Source organism: Zootoca vivipara, chromosome 14 (genome assembly GCF_963506605.1).
Source record: "Zootoca vivipara chromosome 14, rZooViv1.1, whole genome shotgun sequence".
In the NCBI taxonomy this organism is placed as follows: domain Eukaryota; kingdom Metazoa; phylum Chordata; class Lepidosauria; order Squamata; family Lacertidae; genus Zootoca; species Zootoca vivipara.
In genome coordinates this window covers 28,338,086-28,363,450 of record NC_083289.1, presented here as the reverse complement: position 1 = coordinate 28,363,450, position 25,365 = coordinate 28,338,086, and the positions used below count along the sequence as shown (strand labels likewise).

Genomic DNA, 25,365 nt, shown 5'->3' with positions numbered 1-25,365 from the left:
AGGGGATGGAGGGAGTGGGGAGGTCCTAGGAGCCAAGGCAGGCTCTCAGCAGAAACAGGACAGGCAAGTGAAGCAATCCACTTCTTAATAAGCTTTGGCGAGGTCACACGCCAAACCCACTTCCCTGACCAAAATATCCAGGGCCGAATATTGCCATGGTTACCTCACATTGCCAGTTACAGAGAAAAAGGGTGGTCCATCAGCTTCCACTGAGTGGCTTTGTCCCCTTATGTCCCCTGTGGGACAACTGGATTGTAGGAAACCAATGAAAAATGGCAGCCTCCCTGCTTGCCACAACAGTCCCTTCTTGGGCAGTTTCAGGACATGACTAGCTGCGTGGGTTCGCCCTTCCTGGCAATACTCACTCAGCGTCTTGTAGTCATCGCGAGCTTTATTGGCACGGATGAAGGCCTGGATCTTCACAATGTCATTGATCTAGCCAAGAGACAAAAGCAAACCCTTTGCCATCCTGTCCCATGGCAAGCGTAGCATAGCAGTGCTTTCATCTACGCCCCTCCACCCCTGGATGTCACTGGACTGCAATCTCCACGATCATCATCATGATTGACACCACCACCATCCATTGGCCCTGCTGGTCACCAGGGCTGATGGGAGGGAATCCAGCAATCCCAGGTGCCCCACCTGCAATGCACTTACATGATCCCGGAAGTACTGCAGCCGACCTCGGTACCGTTTCCGGGCCTGGTACATCCTGGTCATGGCTTGAATCTGTGGAAGATGGAAAAATTTGAAAATGGGTGCTGCACTAAGATGAGGAAGGGGGAAGAAGAGGGAGAATGGGGGCTCTGGGGCCTCCTACTTTCTGGTACAGAAGGGTAGGTGGAGCCCCTGGCTTTGTATCCTCATCCTGGCTGCACGTGGGGCAGCTAAGCCACCTCCTTTGCTCTCCTTACAATGCCAGGTGAGGTGAAAATCCATGGCTGAGCTTTCCAATCTTGGTTGAAGCACACCATGTGCCAGGAGATGCCTTGCATGGGTGTGAGGTGGGAAAGGAGGCTTCAAAGCAGGCAGCCGAGTCATTTGCAAGGAGGTTTACTGTGGACACATTTGGGAAGGAGTCAGCCTGGGTAGTGCTTGGCCCTACCAAGGGGCTGTTGTTTTTGTTTTGCCTGCATGCACCATGGCAGTGAGGAAGAGGGAAGCAGATGGCTGAAAGAGGAACAGGACCTTCTTTTCCTTTCCTTTTTTTTTTTTTGGAGGGGGTTGGAGAGAGTAAGAGGTTAACTGAGAGAGGCAAAGCAAGTAGAAGACGATCAGGCGAAAGGGGATCAGGGCAGACAACCACTGCCGGCCTTTTTCTGAAAGAGACATGGGAATATTGCTGGCCTCTTGTGAGAGGGTGGGGAAGCGAAACAAGCACAGCCAAAGAGGAGGGGGCATGGATTGGGGCTTAGTGGAAGGCTGGATTAGACCCATGGGCCAGAGGATCTCATATCTGGTCTGTTTGAAAGCAGAGGTTGCCAACTCTTTGGGGATAGTGGGCACACGGGAATTTTGTGGGTGCTGGTTACAAAATGGCTGCTGCGAGGGCATGGCCTAACACAAAATGGCCGCCACATCTAAAAGAGTGTGGGAAATTGTTGTCAAGCATAAATATGTATAAGTGCTATTTCGAGTATGAAGGGGTTAAGACCAGCCACTAGGAGTCCCACAGGGCTTGGGCTGAGGCAAGGAAGTGGGAGGGGAAGGAGACCACCAGTTTTATCCATCCTGGAGAGACAGAGCAGGTTGGGAGGGGGGGTGTGAGGCTCCAATTCCAAAGTGCCTGACCTAGAAGATAATTACCTTCACCGCTTTGTCCTTGTGGGCCTCCAGGTACTTCAGGCGGTCTTGATAGGCCTTTCGCTGCTTGTAGCCACGCCACTGAGACTGAAACCAAACCCAACACCGGGTTAGAGGCCTCCTTTGCCTGACTGCTGCATCTCCTGTATGCTTCTGCACCCCCCCCCCCACTTCCCTCCAGTCTACACCCCCCAAACTGATCACAGCTGGGGACAGCCACTGCTTCTCTTTGCTCAGCTGCTGGACCAAAAGCAGCCCCTACTGAAAGCCAAGCCACCTCACAAAGAGGGACTCTGAACAGAAACAGTGCCAAGGAGCGCGGCACTGTAATGAGCAGCAAGCAGGATATGGGCTTCTGCCAGTATGGCCTGCTCTCCCCAAAGAGCCTCTCTCACCCAAGATTTGAAAACAAGGAACCAAAATATCCACCACCCTTGCAACAGAGATTCCCCCGGGGGAGCTTAAAGCTTAAACAACCTCACTCCCCTACCCCAGCAGGAAAGACCAAGAAACTCTTCCAAGTCAATGCTGGGCTGTTCTCCTGCATGACTTGGTTGGGGACTTAGGGGGGCTGTGTGGCCCTATGCTTAGCTGCCCATCACTCTGGCACCAGAACTGGGCTCCTCAAATTCTCCACAGCTGTGGGGTACAGCCTGCGGTACATGGTATCCCCAGCCAGCAACCGCAAACAACAGAATGAGAACAAAAGGGTTGACTGTGGGCACCTTGAAGAAGCCCAGCCAACAGACCAAAGGAAGCTTTGCCAAGTGGGTACCGCCACAGTCCAACCACATTACACATCCCTGACCCAGACTTCCCCCACCCTCAATGCCCACCGCCAGCAGCTCTTTGCCTTCTCTCCCCGAGTTCTCCCTGCCCTCCCACCGCCAATTTCCCCCCTGTACCTGGATGCAGGTGATGGCAGGAACTTGCTTCTTCAAGAAACGCATCCGGCCACTGAACTCCTGGCGGACAAGGTAGCCGCGGCAACAGGCTTGCAGCCTGGTAATCAGGTTCTCGTTGGCCAGCCAGAGCTGCTCTCGGTTGTACGCGGCGGTGACAGCGGAGATGGAGCTCTAGATCCCCGTTGGCCCAGGGAAAGGCAGGGGGGGGGAGGAAAAAGGCCACACTCAGCACCTGGCCAAAAGGCAACCAACGCCCATCCTTGCCCCAGAGGCAGGTCCCTCAACTCAGGGTGACCCAAGAAAACCTCAGGGAGTGTTTATTCACTGTACAGTGGTGCCTCGCTTAACGAATGCCCTGCTTAACGAAATTTCCGCTTAACGAAAGGATTTTTCGAGTGGAGGTTGCCTCGCTAGACGAATTCATTTTATGAAAAATTCGTCTAGTGAATCGCGGTTTCCCATAGGAATGCATTGAAATTCAATTAATGCGTTCCTATGGGCAGAAAAATTCAAAAAAAATTCAATGCATTCCTATGGGATTCGCTAGATGAATTTTTCGTTATAAGAAAAGACCCGTGGAACGAATTAAATTCGTCTAGCGAGGCACCACTGTACCTTCAGGGACCTTTTAACACTTTGCCTTTGCTTCCCTTTTGCCACTGTATAGGGGTACTACCAGGTTTTAATGTCATTTTAATATTTTGCTGATATAATTGCCTTTTATGGTTTTTATCTGGAATGTAAACCATTATTATTATTATTATTATTAATGAAGCACCTGAAGTTTATGCCATAATACATTTCTTAGTGTTTAAGGTACTACGAGGCTATTCTTTTTGCTGCAACTATCTCATATAGCTACTACCGTACAATTTTCCAGGCATTGTACCAAGATTAGAAAAGCAGGCTGTGCCCACAGGCTTACAATCTAATAGACTTGGCACAAAAGGAAAGCGGGATGGGGAGGGAGGAGGAAAACCAGCAAAATTAAGACCCATTGCTAAAGTTACATAATAGCTTTTATAATGAGCAGCTGGAAGGGAGGGGAAGAACAAAATGGCAGGTGGTATTCCTGCCAAGTCAAGGAAGTGGGTCCCACTTCTCCACTCCTATCATAGTTCTGTTTCAAAGAAATAGCGAGGAAAAAAATCTTGCTGCAGAAGCACCCAAAGCTGCCCCCCTGAAGTCATAAAGGGCCTTGCACATGTCAGTGACTGAGCAAATGAAATCAAGGATCACTTGAGAGGGGGCAAAACAAGCCTTGTACTGACCAGGTCAAGAGGCACTTGGCCCTGAATGGTGGTGATGAGGCCTAGAGAAGGTGGCACACACTCAACATACCTGGATATCCTCCCGGGAGAGCTGTATGTTATTTGGCACAAATCCTCCCTGGGGCTCTTCCCAGCTTCCTTCTTTGGTCCTCAGGTTATGGTAATAATGGTAGCCTCCTTTCACCCAGTGCTTCACCCACTGACTGCCGTTGTCTCCTGGAAGAAACGGGATGTGATGGGGAGGGGGGAGCCAAAGAAGCCCTTCTTCTCTGCCTCCGTGAGGAGGAACTGTGGGGCTCTGTGGCACAATGTGAGCAGACACTGCCAGGCAAGTAGGAGCAGAGCGGGGAGAGGAGGCAAAGCTGGCCTGGATGGCCAAAGACAGCCTAGCTGTCAACACAGCCTCTCCCCTCCACCAGTCCAGGCCCCTGCAGACCACAGCTCCCATTCCTCTCCAGCCCCCACCGCCGCCCTCACCTGCTGCCAGCTTCGTCCTCTTGACTTCCGCCAGCTCCTGCTGGTACGTGTCTGCACACTCTGGGGTCACGCCATACAGCCCTACATCAGCTGAGCGCAGGCAGCCCAGGGTCACCCCAACATCTCCTTGGTCCACTGCCTCGTTGATGGCCAGGATTCCTACGGCAACTGAGATAAAAGCAAGAGAAGCCCTTGCAACCTCTGCAGAGACACAGGCCAAAACGTAGGGAGAGGGTGGAGGGGAGTCTGAGCAAGCACAAAAAAAAAAACCCACAGTGAACACTGGCCATTTTACAAGGAGGTCTCTGGCTACTGACTAGAGATGTGAAGGCCCGGGGGGGGGAAACGGAAACATTCAGAAAAATTGAGTTTTTTCCATTTTTTTTCCTGAAGCCTTTTTTGTTTTTTTCCAAAAAATTGGAAAAATAAAAAATAGATTATGGAATGCTTTATTTTAACATGATGAATAAAATATTTTAAGATAAGGGGTTCAAATATTTTATAAATCATTTCTAAAAAATATGTATGGTATCAGATTATTCTAATTTCTGTGAGGACAAGCAAGTCCTAGGTTACAAACTGAACTCTCCAATGCAAGAACAAGATACATTTCTTCCTTTAGGAGGTGGTGTTGTCACCAGAAAAGAAAAAGGTTTCAGTTTTGTTTTTGCAGGTGTGTGGTGTGCATTGGATCTGTTCCTCTTCACTAGGCCTCAAAGCACTGGAAGAAAATATAGAGCAACAAAAAGGGCCTGAAAGTATATATATGTGAAAGGGTAGAGTAGAGAAGCTTGTTTCAATCCGAGCAAACCTTCAGTTTTTAGAAGTCCATAATAACTGTGATAATGACAGAGTAGATGTAGAAGCAGACTGAAACTGATACTGTTACTGATCACTACAGCTCAGAAAATGATTCTAATTAAATTTCATGCCCATTCATTGAAACTTAGTCCCACTTCCTTCTTCAGTTCTTTTTCTGAGAATGTTTTTTTTTAATAGTGTGGAGAGGAAATATGAATAATTGTTACTTTTGGATTTTAAAAAATTGTTTTGTGCAGTTTCTTTTGTTCCACATAAACAGTTCAGGAGATTGTTGCTCCATTTGTTACAAATACAAATAAATATTATTTTAAAAGTAAATTCTGTTTGTAATAATTGTTTGGATACACTCTATTTTTAATATGCTAGTTGTGATAATTTTATGCCCATTAAAACTGTCCATAGTTATATTTTATGTTTCTAAAGCAGTGTTTCTCAACCTTTTTTGGGCAAAGGCACACTTGTTTCATGAAAAAAATCACAAGGCACACCACCATTAGAAAATGTTAAAAAAATTAACTCTGTGCCTATATTGACTATATATAAAGTAATTCTCCCACGGCACACCAGGCAACATCTCGCGGCACACTAGTGTGCCGCGGAACAGTGGTTGAGAAACACTGTTCTAAAGTAACAGAATGACTTTCAATCTGGAAAAGAAAAAAGAAGTGCTAATGTAGCATTTTTTCAAATTTTTCTGAAAATTTCCGTTTCCCCCTGGAAAAAAACGGGGGGGAAAGTCGGGGTTTTTTTCCCAAGCTTCAAAATTTCCGGAAATTTTACATCTCTACTACTGACTTAGACCTGCAACCTCCCAAGAGACGAAACAGAGACATCCTTGACCCCCAGCGCTAAAATGATCCTAATGCCAGTTGGATATTAGGATGCAGGCTTTTGGGAAGTACGAGCAGGAGAAATGCCAGTGTTCAAACAAGCAGAACCTGCTCCCCAACCCACTGGCATGGTTGCATCTTTAAACGGGAACAGAGATTGGCAGCCCCCTCCCCCCCCCCAAGAGATGACAGGGAGACTCACAGCGCTGGGCTTCCTCTGTGTCCCTGTTTGACTGGAGAACGCCGCCCTGGATTTCATCCAGCCAGAGGACAGCCGTTTCATCCCGAGTTTCCTGAAAGCAGATCAAAGCAAGGTTCATCCCCAGCAGAGAAACTGAAGCCAAACAGAAGAGAGGGCATCATACCCAGGGGAGGGGCAAAAGGCCTGCTTTGCCTCTCAATCTCCCCAGCCCACTCCAGTCTCGGCCAGTCCAATTTAGACATGCTGGATGACTGACGTGCAAAGCAACATTTGCCTCCACCTGCAGACTGGCTTAGTTTTAAAATAAAATCCATATAGCTAAATGGCACCCAGTCCAGCTTGCCTCAAACAAAAGCACTGATGAAGAGTGAAACAGTCTCTCTTTCAAAGGGATGGTGGCAGCCCCTGCCATCATCCCTGACCATCGGCCTTGCTGGCAAGGGCTGATGGAAGTTGGAGTCCAACAGTATCCCGAGGGCACTATATGGGCTACCCCTTGCTCTAAGTGGGTGGAAGGAAATTGGCCTCTGCCTCCCCTGCCCTCAGAGAACCAGAACTTTTCCTGATGGGCCAAACGAGACTCAACAGAAGCTCATGAACATAAAGGGGGCTGAGGACAAGCAATGCTATTAATAAACATCAACATTCCATACAAATATCTGATTGACGGGCCAAAAAGGACCCCAAAGCTGCAGCAGAAGTTGCACACCTTGTCAGTGCACAGACGGGAGGCCACTCAAAGGCCTCTGAGAGCCAACAGAGGCATCACTGCCATCCTCCTTGGGCGCCAAATGACGGCGCAGATTATATTCCTTGGCCCCGCTAAAGTATGGGGCTGTGGAACATCCCCAGCAGAGGAGTCAAGACAGTGAAAACCTCCCCATCCCTGGATGCAGGGAGGGATGCCCAACACACCTGAGCTTTCTCCCTCTTGGTGCGGAGCAGCACATCTTGGTAATGCTGTGCTACTTTGGGGGTGACCCCCTCCAGCTTTGCTGCAGGAATCTGTAGCGCCTGCAAGGTCTTCCTCGCATCTCCTTCGTCCAAAGCCTCATTGATGAGCCCGATTGCCAAGATCCCTGGAGCAAACAGGACAGAAAGGAAGGATGAAGGCCAAGGGGGTCTCTAGGGGCACATGAGGCACCACCCGGTAGACCAGGGGTAGGCAACCTAAGGCCCGGGGGCCGGATGCGGCCCAATGGACTTCTCAATTCGGCCCGCTGGACAGTCCAGGAATCAGTGAGTTTTTACATGAGTAGAATGTGTGCTTTTATTTAAAATGCATCTGAGGGACGGTGGACCGGCCCATGGCTGAAAAAGGTTACTAACCCCGGCCGTTCCCAGTCACCAGTCCAGCCACCGCATTCTGGATTAATTGCAGTTTCCGGGTCACCTTCAAAGGTAACCCCACATAAAGCGGGAGATAACCAGAGCATGCACCACTCTGGCGAGACAGTCTGCGGGCAGGTAGGGTCTCAGCCTACGTACCAGATGGAGCTGGCAAACAGCTGCCCTGGACACAGAATTGACCTGCGCCTCCAGGGACAGCTGTGAGTCCAAAGTGACTCCCAGGCTGCACACCTGGTCCTTCAGAGGCACAGTTACCCCATTCAGGACCAGGGAGTCCTCCACACCTGCCCGCCTCCTATCCCCCAAGAATAGGAGCCTAAGAATAGCCCTGAATATGAATTTATAGAGCTATAGAAGACGTTGTAAAAACCATACACCAGCCATAAAAACCCTAATCGGACTGGCTGAGTTCAAGGCAGCTGAAACCTGACACTGCCTCTAGCATCTTGTTCCTCAGAGCAACAGAAGCACCTGCTGGACCCTGGAGGAGCTGCCTCCCTCTGATGAGACCCATTTCACCCTTGCTGATGTTCCCAGGCTGAAGGAGATCCTCCCATTCTCCTGCCCCTGAGGAGGAGGAGCACCGTCTCCTCCCTCAAGGGAGACACCGACCTCACCCTAACAGAGGTCGAGTGCACAGGGAAGACAAGATGGGCCAGACTTTCAACAGCACATCCTGGCATGCTGTCTTGCCTGGTTAGCATCCCAAGTGTTTGGGGTTGCACTGTGTTATTTTCAGCCCACAACTTCCTGTTGATCTGATACTTTTATAGATAAAGCAACCGCCTGAGCCAACCTTCCACAACCCCACAGAAGGATCTGGAGAAACTTAACGGAGCAGACGAACTGGTAGCTAAGCTACTGCAGGCTAAGCTACTGCAGTGAGCCATGTAAGAAGGACTTGCTTAAGACAGCAGGGCTGAACTCCCTGCAAGCGAGTGGGGTGAGAAGTGAAGTTTTGCCCCAGCTCTCGGAAGAGAGAGAGAACCCTGGCAGGAGGGAAGAGCACATGCTTTGCATGGAGATGGTCTCGGTTTCAATCCTTGGCATCTCTAGGAAAAGCTGAGAAAGTACTTCCTGCAGTGATGGAGTTGATGCACTGAGAGCAATGGAGCAAAGCCAGATGTGGAAAAAGGCAGCTTCCCATGACACAGAACAGCATGCGGAGCCCAGCATCAGCCTCCCGCAGAGGGTCACCCCAGGGAGGACATGCAGGAACCAACTGGCTGCTGAGCCACTCCCTCCTGACAAGAGGCCTACCTAACCTCTCCTACAACCCACTGCCTTGGTCCAGGGCACCACATGATGCCTCCAGCCCTCTAAATCCTGGAGGGCTTTGGCCTTGATTCACAGCTCACTATGGCTTCAAGAGACCAACCATTCTGGATGAAGGAATGACTCCAGCATTTATATGATCTTGACTACTGCCCAAGTGTCCCGTCCCCCCCAGTCACATATCCTTGGGCTGCACCGCTTCTCCACCCAGCTATAAGTTGTCACAATCCCGGACAAAGTAAGAGCAAACTAAATGAGCATTATTAAGGAACAGGGCCCTAATGTCCATAATTTCAAGTGCTGAATTACAAAGCTATATTGAGAAAAGGAACAGGTGGGGCCAGGGATTGGAGCAAGGACAGAGGAAGCTGCCTTAGACTGAGTCTGTCAGTTTAGCTCAGTACTGTGGACACTGACTAGCAGCAGCCTTCTACTGTTTCAGGTGGGAGCTTCTCACAGCCAGCCTCAGGGTTCCGGAAAGGAGAAGTGGGACCTCATTTGCTGAGAACCAGAGGAGTGACATTGTCACTTGGCACTTCCTTGGCTAAGCGAAATCTCTCATGGCCTCTAACTATGACATTCTGGGCTAGAAAACTGCCTTGCGTGGCCACCAATTGAACTAGCCATCGGCCACGCAAAAGACACATACTCCACCTCTGAATACCCCCCTTTTGTGCTTTGCTGCCTTCACATCCATTCCCTGAATGGAGCCTTGATTTCACCAGCGATCTCAGGCTCACTAAGAAGTCCTGCCAACCCAGCCATGGCACCAACAGGACCGATGCAGGCCTTCCGGATCCCAAGCCACTGACTAGCCCTGATGGGGCTTGGATGGAGGCCTGGGCAACAAGGGCGTCACCCTCTGGGAAGTTTCCACACCCCGAGAGGCACTTACGCTCATGCTCTTCATGTACTGCCACGTTCACCCGGTCAACGCACGACTGGATGTCATTCCAGGTGATGAACTCGCCCCCTTCGCTCCGTGCCTGACCCTTCAGCTTCAGCAAGTCCTCAATGTATCTGCCGAGAGTCAAGACCGCACATGTCAAGGGGCTGGCCGCTGAGAGAACAAAACATGGAGATGCAGGCAAGGCCACAGGAGGTGGAGGAAGCGGAAGGCCTGCGCAAAGGGCACCATTCCCAGTGGCAATGATCTGGAGCAGGCGTCCCCAAACTTCGGCCCTCCAGATGTTTTGGACTACAATTCCCATCTTCCCCAACCACTGGTCCTGTTAGCTAGGGATCATGGGAGTTGTAGGCCAAAACATCTGGAGGGCCGCAGTTTGGGGATGCCTGATCTGGAGCATACGAATGCAAAGGGGTTTGCCTGCAGGAAACCCTTCAAGCCCTGCACCCCTGGCCTAAACCTGAGGGTCCAAAAGCCAGAGGAGCCTCAAAAGGGGCTCTCACAGGCCAGAACTGCCCAATCACTATTTCTACCCCACTTCCCAGGAACTGCTTGTCACTTCCTTCCTACTGGCCATTGGGGGTGATGTTGGGCCCTCTGGTCCGTCCCCAGAGCCTCCACTTGGGACTCAGAGGACTCTGGATCACGAGGCCACAGGGCCCAACAGGCCCCATTTCCTTCGTCTCCTCCCATTTCGGCCATCTTGAGCTGAAGCCCCAGGAACACTTGGCCCTTCTCAAGAGAGAAAGGCTGGTGGGTATATTGCGGAGGGGGGTGGGGGGGTCTGACCTCTGGGAATTTTCATCCTCAACGTTTGTTAGACCCGTCACTGAGCTGCTCAGCTGCTTCCAGACCATGTTGACATCCCCAGAGTCCAGAGCTCGGTTGATGAGGGCCACTGAAGAGAGCATCTCCACAGCCACCGACAGTTCTGGGTGTGTGAGGTGACCCTGAGGAGACAAAGAAAAGAGGACCATGCTGACCACACAAAGTGGGGAAAGGGAGCCTAGGAAGGGAGGCCAGGACTGCAAGGCCTCAGGGGTGATGGTACTGGCTAAACTCCACTGGCAGAATGTCCAGGGGGAGGGAAGGATCTGGGTCCGGGTCAACAATTTCAAGGTTCTTATCATGGGAAAGCTGAGCAAAACAAGAATTCTGCAATATCCCTGGAAGGCCGGCTGAAAGCCTGACTCGGAGGGATCTACTTGTGTGCATTAGGTAGACAAGGACAAGAGGAAAAAACACCGGTTCACATCGGCCAAAATACCAGAGGTATTTCAGAAGCAAATTGTAGGAGAAAACCTCAGCACTGCCCCCCCCCCCACACCGCCAAGTTCAGCCAGCCAAGAGCACACACACACACCGAGCCAGGCACAGCCAAGAGAAGGATGAAGGTGCCCCTGGGAGGCAAAGTGGCCGGCATGCTTGTGCATGTAGCTCATGGATGAGCTCCTTGTCAAGCTCACATCCCATACACATGCAATAGGGAGCCGCAGCCAGCTCCTTGACTCATGGTGGGAAACATGCATTTCCCACAGATGCACACAGCCCTGGCAGGAATGCCCAAACAACGTCTCATGAGGGCACCTTAAAAGCAAACCATCAGCAAAACCCTTCAAGGGACTTACGTCCGGACTCTGCTGCTGCAGCGTGGCCAGTTCCTTCTGGTACAGCTCAGCAGCAAACGGATAGACTGGAGGCAGCTGGGCCTCGGGGTTCATCAGTTCCACCACTGTCTTCTCAGCGAGGCCGTTGCGTATGGCTGTGTTGATCCTTACCACAGCTGCCAATCCTGAGAGCCCAAGGAGAGAGGAAGGAAAGGTGAGAGGCTGAAGCTTTTGCTCCCCTGGAGGCTGCTGGGCATACCAGCAGGGAGGCACCCACCTTTGCCAGGAGCAAGCCAGGAGAAGAATAACAGCGGTGGCAGGTTGCTGGCCCCCGAGAGCAACTCCTAGAGAGGATGCCAGGCTAACCTGCTTCTTTCTCTTCCAAATGGACAGAGGTGGACAAGGAGATCTGGCTGCTTCAAGCGGCGGGCAGCAAAGCACCATGACTTCCCCTCACAAGGAAACTGTCCACTTCAACCATAGCAGAGCCCAAGGCAACAGGTTCCTTGGGGCTGCAGGACTGCTTTTTTCACAACAGGGACAATGCTTCACCTGAGGTTCCTCCCTCAGGGAGTGATGCAATGGGAGGGAAGGATTGACCCCAACCAGCAGTGCCAGTACATCCCAAGGGAAAGATGCTCAAGGGCACCTGGGCCACAGGGGAGGGGAAATGGGTGTGTCAGCCACAGCTGCATTAAACAAATGAAGGCAGGAAAAGATGAGGAGGGGATTAATAAAGAAAGAAAGAGTGAGATGGCGTGTTCTTAACGGGAGGAAAAGTGAAGCTGGGAAGCTTGCTCTCACAGCAGCCACAAGAAAACTGGGGGGGAGGACAGCCCCCTGCCCAGACACCCTTCAGAACCTGCAGGAAGGGAGGGCAGAGGGAGGAAGGGAGGACTTGCTTTCCAGTTGAAGCACAAGAAAGGCCTGCCCTGTCCAGCTGCAAAACCCAAACTGCAAGGGCCGCACGGAGGAGAACTTACTCTGCTGGTACTGCTGAGCCATGCCGTTTGCCACGTCCACCCCGGCCTGCAGCTCCTCCTTCTGCAAGGGCCCGCCTCTGCCGGCCTGAGGTGGGGAAAGAGTAGACTTGTCTGCGCTGCCTCCAACAGCCCTGGCAGATCCAGAACCTCCCTTTATTTCCTTTCTGCTGGACCCCCCTTATTCATGACCGGGAATGTGGAGGAGGCAGCAGCAGCATTCTGTGCAACGCCTCCCACAATTCCCAGCGCTTGGCCAAACATGGAGAGCAGCAGCTGGGCAGTATCTCAAAGCAGAACAGGACGTTTGCTCTTGGAGAAGAGACCAAGAATAGGTTAGGCCAACCGGATTAGGAAGCCAGCGGCCAATGCCGAACAAAAACTTAATAGTTGCTCAGGGCCACCATGTATTCACGGGGTCTGTGATACGCAGCTGAATGTGTTGTTGGTCCGTAAGACATCCTGGGTCCCAACTGCACACCAGCGGAAGGAGCTCCTTGTGAGCCAGGCACCAGGACCATCCACCCGCTGGCTCCCCTACCTCCAGCTTCTGCTGCTTGTCCCTCAGAAGCTGCTTCAGGTACCAGTCGCTGTTCTCTGGCCGCAGCCCCCGGAGACCCAAGGCTGCCGATGACAGGGCAGCGTACAACGTGGCAGCGTCTCCTTGGTCCAGAATCAGGTCGATCTTGGACAAGGCCGAGTGGGCTGAGGAAGAGAGAGAAAGAGAAGGAAAGCTAGACAGAGCTGGCCTTGGGTAGCAGTGGCCTCCTCAGGAGGGCTTCTTCACCTCCACCACCCCATGCAGAACCCCAAATGCTCCCCATGCCTGAGATATCCCAGAGCACAACAGAAGGTTCTAGAAGCCAGTGGGGTAGGGAGTGGCAATATGGACAGAGGACGGTCTCTCCTGGCACTTTGCCTCCCCCGCCCTGTTGCTTGTTCCCAGCTAAGTCTCTAGTTCGGCATCACAAGCACATTCATGAGGCAAATGGAGCCCACATAGAAGGATGGTGTTGGAGCGTAGTTTTGGGGGAGGGGTGTAGGTTTTTTTTGGGTGGAATCCAGAGATGGGATTTTCTGCTTCCTAAAGGAGTTTCATGGGCAAAGAGTGTCCTCGGTCCAGTATACCTGAAGGAGTGTCTCCACCCCCACCGTTCTGCCCAGACACTGAGGTCCAGTGCTGAGGGCCTTCTGGCAGTTCCCTCGCTGCGAGAAGCCAAGTTACAGGAAACCAGGCAGAGGGCCTTCTTGGTAGTGGCTCCCGCCCTGTGGAACGCCCTCCCACCAGATATCAAAGAGAAAAACAACTACCAGGGACATTTGAAGGCAGCCCTGTTACGGAAGCTTTTAATGTTTAATAGATTATTGTATTTTAATATTTCTGTTGGAAGCCGCCCAGAGTGGCTGGGGAAACCCAGCCAGATGGGCGGGGCATAAATAAATATATTATCATCATCATCATCTCATAAGGAAGCCAGGCGTGCTAGGATGGGGATGATGGCCTTACTGTTGACTTTGTTGACATTGCCCTGGATCTCTGCTTGAGTCAGCAGCTCTTCATACACGTCCCTTTCCCTTTCCATATCCTCAGAGGAAATCTGAAGGAAGAAGGGAGAAAACAGCAGTCAGGACAGGAGCACCTCCTTAGAGCTGCTTTTGGGGGGCGGTGGCAAAAGCTTCCAAAGCTGGGAGGTGCAAGCATGAGGCTAAACGGGCTGGCGGATGCACTAGACCCACGTGGAGACGCTGCTGCAAGGGCCTCTAGGCCTTCCTCCCCACTGCCCAAAAGCAGGAAGGCGCTTGGAGACTCAACACTGAGTTCCTGCAATGAAAGGGAACATTTCCTGTCCCCCGTCCCCCCATCCTCCTCTCGGACCAAGCAGCGTTGCCAGAGGCACATTCCCAAACAACTAGCAAGAAATAACTGGAGCATCTTGTGCCAGACACGTGGCTGCAAGGCAATACCAGCTTTCAGAGCTGCATCCCAATGCTGCAAACGTGTATTCAATCAATCTACCCTCAGTGTCAGGGAGCATTTCTAAACTGAAGGCTGCATTCCTATCTGGGCAATCTTCCAGAGGCCACATACCAGCAGCGCACTGGGCCAGAGGCAAAAGTGGGTGGAGCAACTGATGCAAATTTCACCTCTGCACAGTAGGCTAGAGTTTGCATTGCCAGACATCAAGCGCACATCCTACCTGACAAAAACACTCAAGGAGAGTAAACTGGACTGGGGAAACATGTGGCTTAGGAGAAGGTGTGCCTAGGGAGAGTAACAATTTAATCACACTTTCTTTACTGCTTTGAGCTTTATAGGAAAAGCTGTGTGTTAACTATCACAGTCTGGTTTGAAGACAGACAGAAGAAAGAAATTCGGCTTAGGTCACTTTCCTGCCAAGTTCCATGCAAGTCCTGATTCCTAGGAAAAGAGACTTTTCCTATTTTAATGCGGCATGTGCATCGGCAGGTCCTGGCACTGCACTCATCTAAGCACATGCCCTGGAGAGGTGCGAGAGAAGAGCTGGGCACGGCAAGCCTTTCCTCCCCACAAGACAGAGCTATCACCTTGTGGCCAGCCTGCTCTACCCCGAGGCAGCTGTGGGTTGAAGCCATCAAAGCAATCTCTCCAGCTGCAGGAGCAGAAAGTGCCACATGCAAACCTCACAGAGGCTTGGGTCATTTGGCGGTATACAAAATAAATTCTACCTTGTTCCGTGCATTTTCTGTCTTGTCCCGCTTCGCCTGGTACAGGGTGCTCTGGTAGGTGGGTGCGAGGGGCTCTTCCAGATTCACCAACATGGCATTGGGGTTCCTCATTGCCGCAAACGTTTCAACAGGAATCTGGCGGTCGATGGCGTCGTTGATTGCAATCACAGCCGCGTGCACTGGAGGGAACACCAGGTACAGACGCTGGTCAGTCACAGCCCTGGAGATGCTCAATGAGCAACCCAACCCCACAAGCCCAAGCCCCTTCCTTTTCTTGGGAGGAGAACATGGGCACTTCGGCAGAGAACAGGAGCTCTGCAGCACAACACTAGCAAGCACCCGTGGCTGCAAAACAGGTGCTCATCTCAGAAGGCAACCCCCCAAAAGCCAGAAGCCTTTCTATTAGGACTTATAGGACACGAGATTGTGAAAGAGGACCAAGTACTATTTATGTATGCGACAACCGCGGCTAGAACTTTATTAGCCCAAAAATGGAAAACTCAGGAGTTACCGACGATAGAAGAGTGGCAGACAAAAATGATGGACTATGCGGGACTAGCAGGATCCGAAACCAGGGAGAGTCAAAGTTCCAAAAGGAGTGGAGTAAATTTGTGGAATATATGGAAAAGAACTGTAGACGTTTAAAGACACTCGCAGGATTGAAATAAATCCTACGAATTGACTTTAGATAGAAGGAATAAAGAAACTGTAAGACAGGAATGGACAAAAAAAAAACCGACTGGAGGGAGGGAGGGAAGTCAAAGCTCGACAGAGCAAAGAGAATTGCAATAATTGAAAAGAAAAAAGGCCCTGCATGATATAAAATCTCTGCCACTTTTACATAAAACTGAATCCCTTCCATCCTATTTAATTCTTCCAATAGATCATGTCTCCATGGTAATACTCTATCTCACATGACCAACCCGAAAAGAGTGAAACCCATTTCCCCTTACGTGCTGCTTCATCCACAGAGAGCTCGTTGGCCAAAATCCCACCAATCTTTCCAAAGGCAGGCATCTGAATCCCATACTTCTCCAGCTCGAGCCTCATGTTGCTGATTTCCTCCTCTGGAATAGCACAATGGGAAAAGACCAGCAGGTGAGCCCCAGGATATGCCCATCTGCCCTTTTGAAAATACCTGGTAAAGGCAGCCAGCCAACCAAGGGTTCAACAGGTATTTCCCCATCTCCTTCCCCCCCCCCCCCCCCGCCATCCATAAATCCTAGTGACAGGTCCAGCCACTGGTGGATAGCACCTGGGAAGGCCACCACTCAAGAACGGCAAGGCCTGGTCCAAGTCTGGGGTTTGATCTTTAGCAGAAAGCAAAGGGAGGCTCTGCTGTCCAACTCTACAGCCAGACTGTGCCCTTTCTAAAAACAAAAACCACTTCCTCCATGGACTGCCCAAGGACAGGAAGGCAGGAGCTCCTCTCACCTGTGAAGTCCACTTTGCCATACAGGTCTTGAATCTGCGGGGCCAATCCCAACTTGAACAGGTACAAACTGAGGAAAAATAAAGGACAATAAGGCAGTGTGGGGGGGGGTTGGTTTGGTTTGTTCTTTCTCTTGTTTCTATTATGCATTTTGAGTTTTTGTACTGCTTTTATGCTGCGAACCTCCTGAGATCTTCAGATGAAGGGCAGTATACAGATTCAATAAATAATAAAACAATAATAGAAACTCCTGGGGGAGATTAAAGGAGAAGCCACAGAAATGCTGTTTGAAGGAAATTTGTGGGATCTCTTTTCCTCTTACGACTTTTAGATTCAAGTTGCCTCTTGCCCTTAAGTCTTCTGCACATAGAAGATCTCCCCCTGTCAGAACAGGGCAAATTAGAAGCGGGGAGACTCCCGAAATTCCAGGGAATAGCCTCTCACCATGACAGAAATGGGAGGGGGTCATTCTGCAGGGGGCAGGATTAATCACCTATCCATGCTGATGTTAGCACAACTGATTCAGGACCGAGGCAGGAAAAGTTTAATTTCTTTTCTGGCCACCCTAGAAACTAATACTGTATAGCAGGCATCCCCAAACTCGGCCCTCCAGATGTTTTGGGACTACAATTCCCATCATCCCTGACCACTGGCCCTGTTAGCTAGGGATGATGGGAGTTGTAGTCCCAAAACATCTGGAGGGCCGAGTTTGGGGATGCCTGCTGTATAGCCTTGTTAGTGTTAGCATGTTCAGTTTTCCAGGCAGGAACTATGGGTGCGTGGCTTAATTTTTGATAGAATCAACAAACATAATTTAAGCCCAGATGGGATTTAAGTAGGCAGTTGAAAAGAATGCATTTCCTTGCCAACAAAGCAAGGAAAGTGAGAACTGACTGGTTCTGCTGGGAAGCAGACTGTTGATGCCTGTTACCTTTCTAAGAGACAGACAGAAAGAGAAGGGGGGTGGGGCAAGGATGTTTCTTCCGGCCTCAAAACATCATCTGTTGGATCGCCTCACCAGCGCGCCCTCTGTGTGATTACCTGAGTGCGTGAATGCAGTAGATGCAGCGTGGCATGTTCTTCCGGTCATAGATGTCTGTTGTTTCTGGGTAAAAAATCTGAACGCAAAGAAAAAGAGGCCCACTGATTCCTCCACATGCTTGGCAGAGCAAAACAGAGCAACAGTTTCCCCAAAGCTCACTCTCCTCCACCATGCCCACAAGCTCAGTCCTTTTGTGGGGAGGGGGGAACAGGGAGAAGAGAGAGGGCGCTCCGCAGCACCCCAAGGAAGAGTTGGCAGGAGGGAAAAACATGATGACTATGCCAAGAACCCAGAGTGAAGAGGTAGTGTGGTTTGGAGTGCTCCACTCTTGGTTCCCATGTGCCTATTTCTTCTGCCACCACAACCACCCCCACCCCCCAACCTTCAAAGACTCCTTCTGTTCCCAGTCCAGGCAAAGTTACCTTGGGGAGGCCAATCTCTGCCATTGCATTCAGCCACTGAATCACGTTGTCTGTATGCCGGAAGTGGAGGCCCGTGGCCTGAAACGCAGAGGAAGAAGCAGGAGACATGAAGGAAGGTGCATTGTAAGTTTCTGCTTTTGGTATTGTGTTTTAATGTTGTAACCTGCCATGGGACCTTAGGGTGAAGGGCAGGTAATAAAATAAGTAAATAAAGAAAACAATGAAGAAACATCATGCAGGCATGCAGATTGTTCAGGTGGAACAATCCCAGAAGCCAGGGATTTGGGGTGGGGGTGTGGACACATTTATGTGCAAAAGCTGCCGCCTGAGCCTCACCATAGCTGCAAGGGCCGTCAGAAAGCACCCCATGCTCTCCTCTTAAGGAAGATTTTCTGTGATCAACAAACACAACATTTTCTTATGGCTAGTGAAAGGCCATGCACCAATTTTTAAGAAACAAAATAAAAAATTGGAGCACACAAACTGTGACACATCTTCTCATATATCCTGCTCTGGGCTTTCCAGCAGCTGCAGTTGGGCCGATTGCTTCTTTCTGCCCCCGTGATACGCTTCATTAAAGAAGAAAAATGCTTGCCTACCTTATACCTGGTCTGCTCCCGGTCGTAGATCTTCTTGAGAGACACCACTTTGGGGGAGAAAAAGTTTCCAAGTTTGGCCAGGTAGACCCCGTTCCTGAGCCCCTCCTCCAGCTCTGTCGTGGGGGGCAGCTCTTCATTGAGGCAGGCCTCCATCCACCTACAAGTGGGAGGGTTGGGGGAGAAGGACGTGAGTTGGGAAAGAGACCACCCAGTTCTAGCTTTTTATTCTTTACGCTTGCATGCCTGCCTTTCAACAAATAACTACCGAGGATGGCTCATAAGGAATTAATAAGACCAGCTGTGGTGGGGAAGGGCTGTGGAACTGCATTCCTGACCCCACTTGGGAGTCCAGCCCAGAAACACCCTCATCCAAGAGCATCTGGACCTGCACACAGACAAAGCACCTGCTTGAGCATCTGGCCCAGAAAGGAACTCTCCCTCCTGCAGAGGCATCCTTGGTCACTCACCTGCCGCTGTCGGTTCTCACAAGGAGGCACCGCCATTAATAATGGTCTCTTGGGCCTGCTGGCCAAGCGACTACCTGTTATAAGTAAAGATGGCCAAGAATCAAGCTGGCAGGCACCAAGGCTAAGGGTGGCCGATATCTGGTTTTCAACACTGTGATATATCACCTGTTAAACATCGTGATATACCAATACAGTGGTGCCTCGCTAGACAAATTTAATTCGTTCCACGGGTCTTTTCTTATAACGAAAAATTCGTCTAGCAAATCCCATAGGAATGCATTGAATTTTTTTTTGAATTTTTTTTTGCCCATAGGAACACATTAATTGAATTTCAATGCATTCCTATGGGAAACCGCGATTCACTAGACAAATTTTTCATAAAACAAATTCGTCTAGCGAGGCAACCTCCGCTCGAAAAATCCTTTCGTTAAGCGGAAATTTTGTTAAGCAGGGCATTCGTTAAGCGAGGCACCACTGTATATAACGATGTCTGAAATAAAGATGGAACTATGTAGAGGCGAACAGTAGGGCTGGGTGATATCTGGGTTTTCAACTTTGTGATATACCACCAGCTAAACATCTCAATATTCTGATATATCACAATGTCTGAAATATGGATGGACATATGTACAGTAGAGGCATTGGCTGGCTTCACAGTTTTTCCCACATTGTGATTTTGGCATAACATACACAAACATATTGAATCCAGGTCAAAAACTATGAAAACAATATAATATCCTGATATGGACTTCAAACTAGTTTGGGGCAATACATCACCTAGCCCTAGCCAAGGCAAACTCCTTTGAGAGCATTGTCCACCACCTTGGGTTTCAACAGCTGAACAGCATCCCACAGAGCATAAGCAGAGGTGACCTTCGGCCTCTTTGCCAGTGACTGAGAAGCAGCAGCAGCAGCAGCAGACCTCCTCGCAGGTGTGTTTGGTTGTGCAGTGTGCTTCAGTCGCTGCCCTGGCTTCCCTCAAGCTGTCATAGTGAAGACAACCCAACTCAACTAGCTTCAGGTTCTGCCCCCCTGCGGGTGCAAACGCCCTCAATTCTGAAAGGACCGAGAAAAGACCTTCCAGGCAGAACTGCTTTGGCAACAACTTCCTTCCGACTACAGAATACAAAACAGCAAAGGGTGACTCAGGAAGCAGCAGGATTACCGCATCTGCAGGGGGTGACTTTGGCTGAACCAGCGACAACTGGTCCTGGTCCTTTTTCTCCCAGAAACCACAGCTCTGAACTTCCTCCTCTGCTGGGTGCTTTTCTCTCTCACCTCCCCCCTTCCTGTTTATTGCCAGGGAAGGCAGCTGCCCAACCCCTCCCTCTCTTCACGGCCTGCTCCAGCCAGGTCTGAGGCCACATCCAAAGAAGAAATGTATGCCAAGGGCCATCTATGAGCTATGAAAACAAGCCACAAGGCATCCTCCAAGGTGGTGGGGCAGGTGGGCACAGGTGCTTTCTGCATGGGTAAAATGATGCCAGAAGAGGGGGTGCAATTGTTCCCCTTCTTGTCTCCAATAGAGCAGTGAGTCTAAGCCACAAGGCAGTCTCTTGCAGGGGAATGAAAGGGCCCAGCTGCCCTTGTAATAGCCAATCTCTGGCTTCTGCAGGGGGGCCTGTGGCCTCCCTGAACCATCCACGCTGGATCCCCACTAGCAGCTGCCTAGGGGAGCCACAGGAGCTCAGGTACCCTCAGCTCCTTCTTAGTCCTAACATGGGGAAAGTTTCGGAGCGTTGCTGAGTACTCCAAAAGGTGACGCTTCACAGAGGCATCTCTTCCCCAGGCCAACTGTGGAGTGGAGCCACCAAAAGGAAGGCCCTGAGGGACCCACAGCCCTGTCTCCCTCCCTCTGGGCCAGTGGCTCTGCTTCCCTACCTGCATGTGCCCGACCAATACATGGGGGCACAGGGGCAATGCCTCCCACAGTCAGCTCCCCAGGCTGGGCGGGGGGAAAATACACCAGCCATTGAAGCCTCTTTCTGACAAATACGTCTACAATGCTCAGGAAGGGAGGCAGAACCCCAACACACCCAAACATGCCAGCCAGACATGTTTCACCATGAGAGGAGGAGGAGAGCCCTCCAAAACTTGCAGCTGGACAGACAATTTGGGGGCGGGGCACTGCAGGGAACTGGAAGAAGCAGTGCAAGAAGTGCAGGTGCCAGATGTGGGGGCGGGGTGGGGGCTGATTTAGTAGGCTGCAGAAGGGACGGCACACTCTTGCAAACCTTTGAGAATGTTATAAGAATTTTGAGGTCATATATATATATATAATAATTGTTCATAAAACATGTACATGAATGTACAGAAACATGTCTGAAGCAGCACAGGAAGACAGGCCTGACTGACACCATTTTGACTCTCTCTCTCTGACCAGGTGTTCCTCTGCAAGGAAGAAGCGGGGTGGGGGGAACCTTCTCATTGTCTCAGGAATTAAAGTGATAATCCCTGGCATCCTGATACCTGGGTGCCAGACAAAAGGGTGTGATTAACTTGGCTGGGAAACAGGGAAATGTAAATATCTCTCTTTTTTGTTGATTAGGTTTTGGGGGCAGGGGGCAGGGTCCAGGATGCTCAGATTACTGCCACCAGACCTCCCCTTTCATGATGTACCTATGATGAATCTAGGGAGGGGGGTCTTGGGCTACACCCCTTCTGTGACATATGGATGATGCTTCTGGGGGGTGGGCTGAAACCAATTTCAAATTTCTTTTTAAGGGCAGGACACCTTTGTTTGGGGTTCCTTCCTTGTTCTCCTGCGTGAGAGGAAGGACCCTGTTGCAACAGTTTTTTATTCTTTAATAAACTGTACTTTGCTTTTGACAGCCTTAGTTTGGTCTCTGTCATTCTACGGCCAGCGGCAACATCGTGCCTGCTTGCCTGGATCCTTGGGCTCTCCCTGGGTCAGGATCCATTTCTCTGGGTTCATAGGAACCAGCTTAAATTTTACTTCATAGGGCCTTTCCCCCCACTTTCCGAGCCAGAGGCTCGTGGGCTGTCCTGCCTGGCTCCAGCTCTCCAATGCCCTATGAGCCAGGCAGACAGGTAGGGAAGGAAGAAGCTTCCCCCCCCCCAGCCTGCAGCGGGGTGACTTGGACGCCCCCTGCCCCCGGCATGTGCCTCTACTCTTCCACCAAAAGCCTCTGGGAGGAAAAGGAGCAGAAAGGAAAGTGTGGCCTGCTGTTCCACCACCACCACCCCCGACAGTCCCATGACTGCCACACCCCTTCCTCTGTTGCACAAGTCTTTCCTTTCAGTGAGGTTTTTTCGGGGGGGGGGCTGTCACGGAGAGTGGAAGGCTGCCTCTAAAAAACACCTCTGGAAAAGGTGCATCTGTGCAAGAGAAACTGCCTTGTCTAGACTCACACAGAGAAACAGCTAGGGAAAAGAATCCAGCCCACCCGGAGGCAGTCCTGAAATGGAAAGTTATTTCCCAAGGACGAAGCAACATTTCACAGAAACTCTGTCCAAATCCTCGGATTGCTCAGTTCCAACCTCTTCCTCCTACTCCCACCGAAAGAAACTTTCCAGTGAAGCGGCTCAGGCAGGCAGGCACTGCTACCAAATTTAAAGCATGACATCATCCCAGGCCACACCCAGGCCTGCTGCGGCTGCTGTGGCATTGAATGTGCTGGCAGAGTTAGGCCAAGCAACGCAGCTGGGCTCTGGGAAAGACCAGCGCCTAGGCAAGATGTTTTCTGTTCTTAACACTGCAGGGGGGGAAAGGGCCCACACAATTTGGCATTCTGAGGAAACACCCTCCATTTTCATGGACCCCAGCTAGGACAAGCAGGCGCTCTGGGCAGCCCCAGCAGCCTCACCCAGAAAACCCCTCCCCATTTCAGCCACCAGCCCCTGGTGCAGGATGCCAACAGCACCTGTTGAGAAGGTGGCTAAGCCTTCCTGAAGTCTCAGGAGAGCCCCATGCTCTGCTTCCTCCCTCCGTCTCTCCAAGAAGGCAGCGATAGAAGGGTGCTCTCTGGGCAAACAGCAGCCCTGCCAAGGGGAGCCGGGCAGGAGGGACTCTCAAAGGGAAGCAGAGGACTCTCTGAGGCAGAAGAGGAGGTCGGGTGCTGGTGGGGTCCAAATCACCCAAGCTCTCTCATCAGACGGACGGCTGAATGGGACAAAGCTGTGGGCAGCCTGAGGAAGTACCATCCATCTTGGGCCTGCCCATAAATCACCATCCATGTTTATTATGGCAAACAGCCAGCATGCTAAAACCAGAATTTCTGCATATTGCCTGCCCATAAAAAGCAAGTTTAGAGGGCTAGACTAGGGTTCACTGTTTCCAGGAACTCTTCTCGTCGTGAGAATTTTGTGGGTGAGCTGAGAGTTTGTTTGGACGCTGGAGGCAGAGGAGGAGGATGTGTCAGAAGGAAAATGAATTGATATTGATTTATTCATATATTATAAACTTTGCATTAATATAACGTTTTTATATGTAACGGAGTATTTTTTTGTAATATTTTGTTTAAGTTGACTGTAGTTGCTTCAGTTTTCTGTACACAGCTTAGAGATACTTTTAATATATCATATTTAATATGTTATCATAATATAAATGATCTAAAAAGAGCCTACTGACACTAAGTGCAGAAAAAGAACCTGTCAGTCGCACCAGGAGAATTTCCCATTTCTACAGGCAGCTGAGCTGTTAAAAAGGTAAAGGTAAAGGACCCCTGGACGGTTAAGTCCAGTCAAAGGCGACTATGGGGTTGTGGCGATCATCTCGCTTTCAGGCCGAGGGAGCTGGCGTTTGTCCACAGACAACTTTCCGGGTCATGTGGTCAGCATGACTAAGCAGCTTCTGGTGCAACAGAACACTGTGACGGAAACCAGAGCGCACGGAAACACCGTTTACCTTCCCGCCGCAGCGGTACCTATTTATCTACTTGCATTGGCATGCTTTCGAACTGCTAGGTTGGCAGGAGCTGGGACAGAGCAGCACTTTGTTGCAATATGCCAGGAGTATTTGTTGCATTGTACTTAAAAGCAGCCCCCACTGAAATTCACAGCCCTATGTTAGCTGTGCCCATTAATTCCAACAAGCATACTCAGAGGAAGACTAACACGGGCCACAACCCTTGATCTACAGATTGAAGGCAAGGCATCCGCAACAGTCATCAAGGCCCATCATAAAATCAAAACCAACAAATCCAGAAAACTCTCTCAGCACAGCAGGGACAAAATGGGAGTGGGAAGGAGTTTCCTCTGAAGGGCAAGAAGAACAAAGCAAACCCGTCCGACTTGTTTGGCCTCCCCGCGCGGGAAAACTAGGTGCAGGCAGGCAGGAGCGCCAGGTAGTTCTGGGAGAAGTTCCAGCCACCATCATCAGCTGCAAGGAGGAGGCAGCCTCCATCTGCCTGCCCTGAGGCCACCTCCTCCGGGGGTGGGGGCGGTCAAGCAGCCTCAGCCTTAGAGAGCAGCTGCTGCAGCTCCATTCTTTGGGGAGGCAACTGAGCGAGGCCCTAAAAAAACCCTGGCAGCCACCCAGGTGGGCTGCCCTTCTACTTCCTTCTCTCTACAGCGCCTGCCATGGATCATGACCCCTGCCTCTCTTTGACACCTTCAGCCCTCCATTAGTGCCTTGGACCGTGACCTCCTCTGGCCTCTCACTCCTCAGGCTCTTGACCTCCACCAGCCCATCTGCCTGTGGGTGACTGGCCAGGTCTGTTGCCCTCCCAGCCCTCCATCCAGGGCAATGGGAGCTGGCGTCTGACAACAGCTGGAGGAGCCCTGGGTTGGGGAAGGATGCCCTGGAGATGAGGCCCCCAAACGATCAACGCTTCTCTGCCCAGATCTCCCCCAAGAGGTCCTTTGTCTTGGGACTTCAAACACAAGCACACCACTGGTCCAATCCTGAAGTGAAGGCAACCATTGGCCCGAGTCCTGGGCTGTGCCTCTCATTTGGAAGCTTCCTCAGCTGAGGCTTCCTAGTGCTTTTTGCGTATCATTCCATTTTCCCAACATGTATTCAAAGCAGCATACAATGGGAAAAAAATAAACCACAGCCATAAAACCAAAGTCACGTGAGATTCAAAGCAGCTCTCAGCCGTTCAAGGGAGCAACATCTTCCCCTCCAGCACAATCCCAAAAATCTTGCCCTGAGAAGCACCCAGCGTCTCAAAATGTATGGCGGGGTCTCTCCCTCAGCACACCAGCAGAACCCACCACCTGTTCTTGGGCCCCAGGGCCATTAGGGCTGCTTGGCAGCTGCAGGCATCTGTGCAGAGTGGTAGCAGCAAGCGGCAACATCTTCCCC

General features: G+C 50.9%; 1 protein-coding gene across 1 annotated transcript in view; it reads right to left on the bottom strand.

Moving 5' to 3' along the window:
* The window catches only part of IQGAP1 (IQ motif containing GTPase activating protein 1), a 49,757-nt gene that overhangs the window by 13,167 nt on the left and 11,225 nt on the right, over positions 1-25,365 (bottom strand). The window contains exons 3-22 of the mRNA XM_035131009.2: positions 18,631-18,787; positions 18,032-18,109; positions 17,609-17,685; positions 16,570-16,637; positions 16,089-16,202; positions 15,136-15,314; positions 13,937-14,027; positions 12,971-13,134; positions 12,433-12,517; positions 11,471-11,634; positions 10,632-10,792; positions 9,831-9,955; positions 7,226-7,389; positions 6,311-6,401; positions 4,457-4,624; positions 4,050-4,195; positions 2,709-2,879; positions 1,807-1,890; positions 658-729; positions 366-435 (exon numbers count right to left, since the gene is read on the bottom strand). Coding sequence (XP_034986900.1) covers positions 366-435; positions 658-729; positions 1,807-1,890; positions 2,709-2,879; positions 4,050-4,195; positions 4,457-4,624; positions 6,311-6,401; positions 7,226-7,389; positions 9,831-9,955; positions 10,632-10,792; positions 11,471-11,634; positions 12,433-12,517; positions 12,971-13,134; positions 13,937-14,027; positions 15,136-15,314; positions 16,089-16,202; positions 16,570-16,637; positions 17,609-17,685; positions 18,032-18,109; positions 18,631-18,787 — 2,429 coding nt within the window. The remainder of the gene's footprint in view (positions 1-365; positions 436-657; positions 730-1,806; positions 1,891-2,708; positions 2,880-4,049; positions 4,196-4,456; positions 4,625-6,310; positions 6,402-7,225; positions 7,390-9,830; positions 9,956-10,631; positions 10,793-11,470; positions 11,635-12,432; positions 12,518-12,970; positions 13,135-13,936; positions 14,028-15,135; positions 15,315-16,088; positions 16,203-16,569; positions 16,638-17,608; positions 17,686-18,031; positions 18,110-18,630; positions 18,788-25,365) is intronic.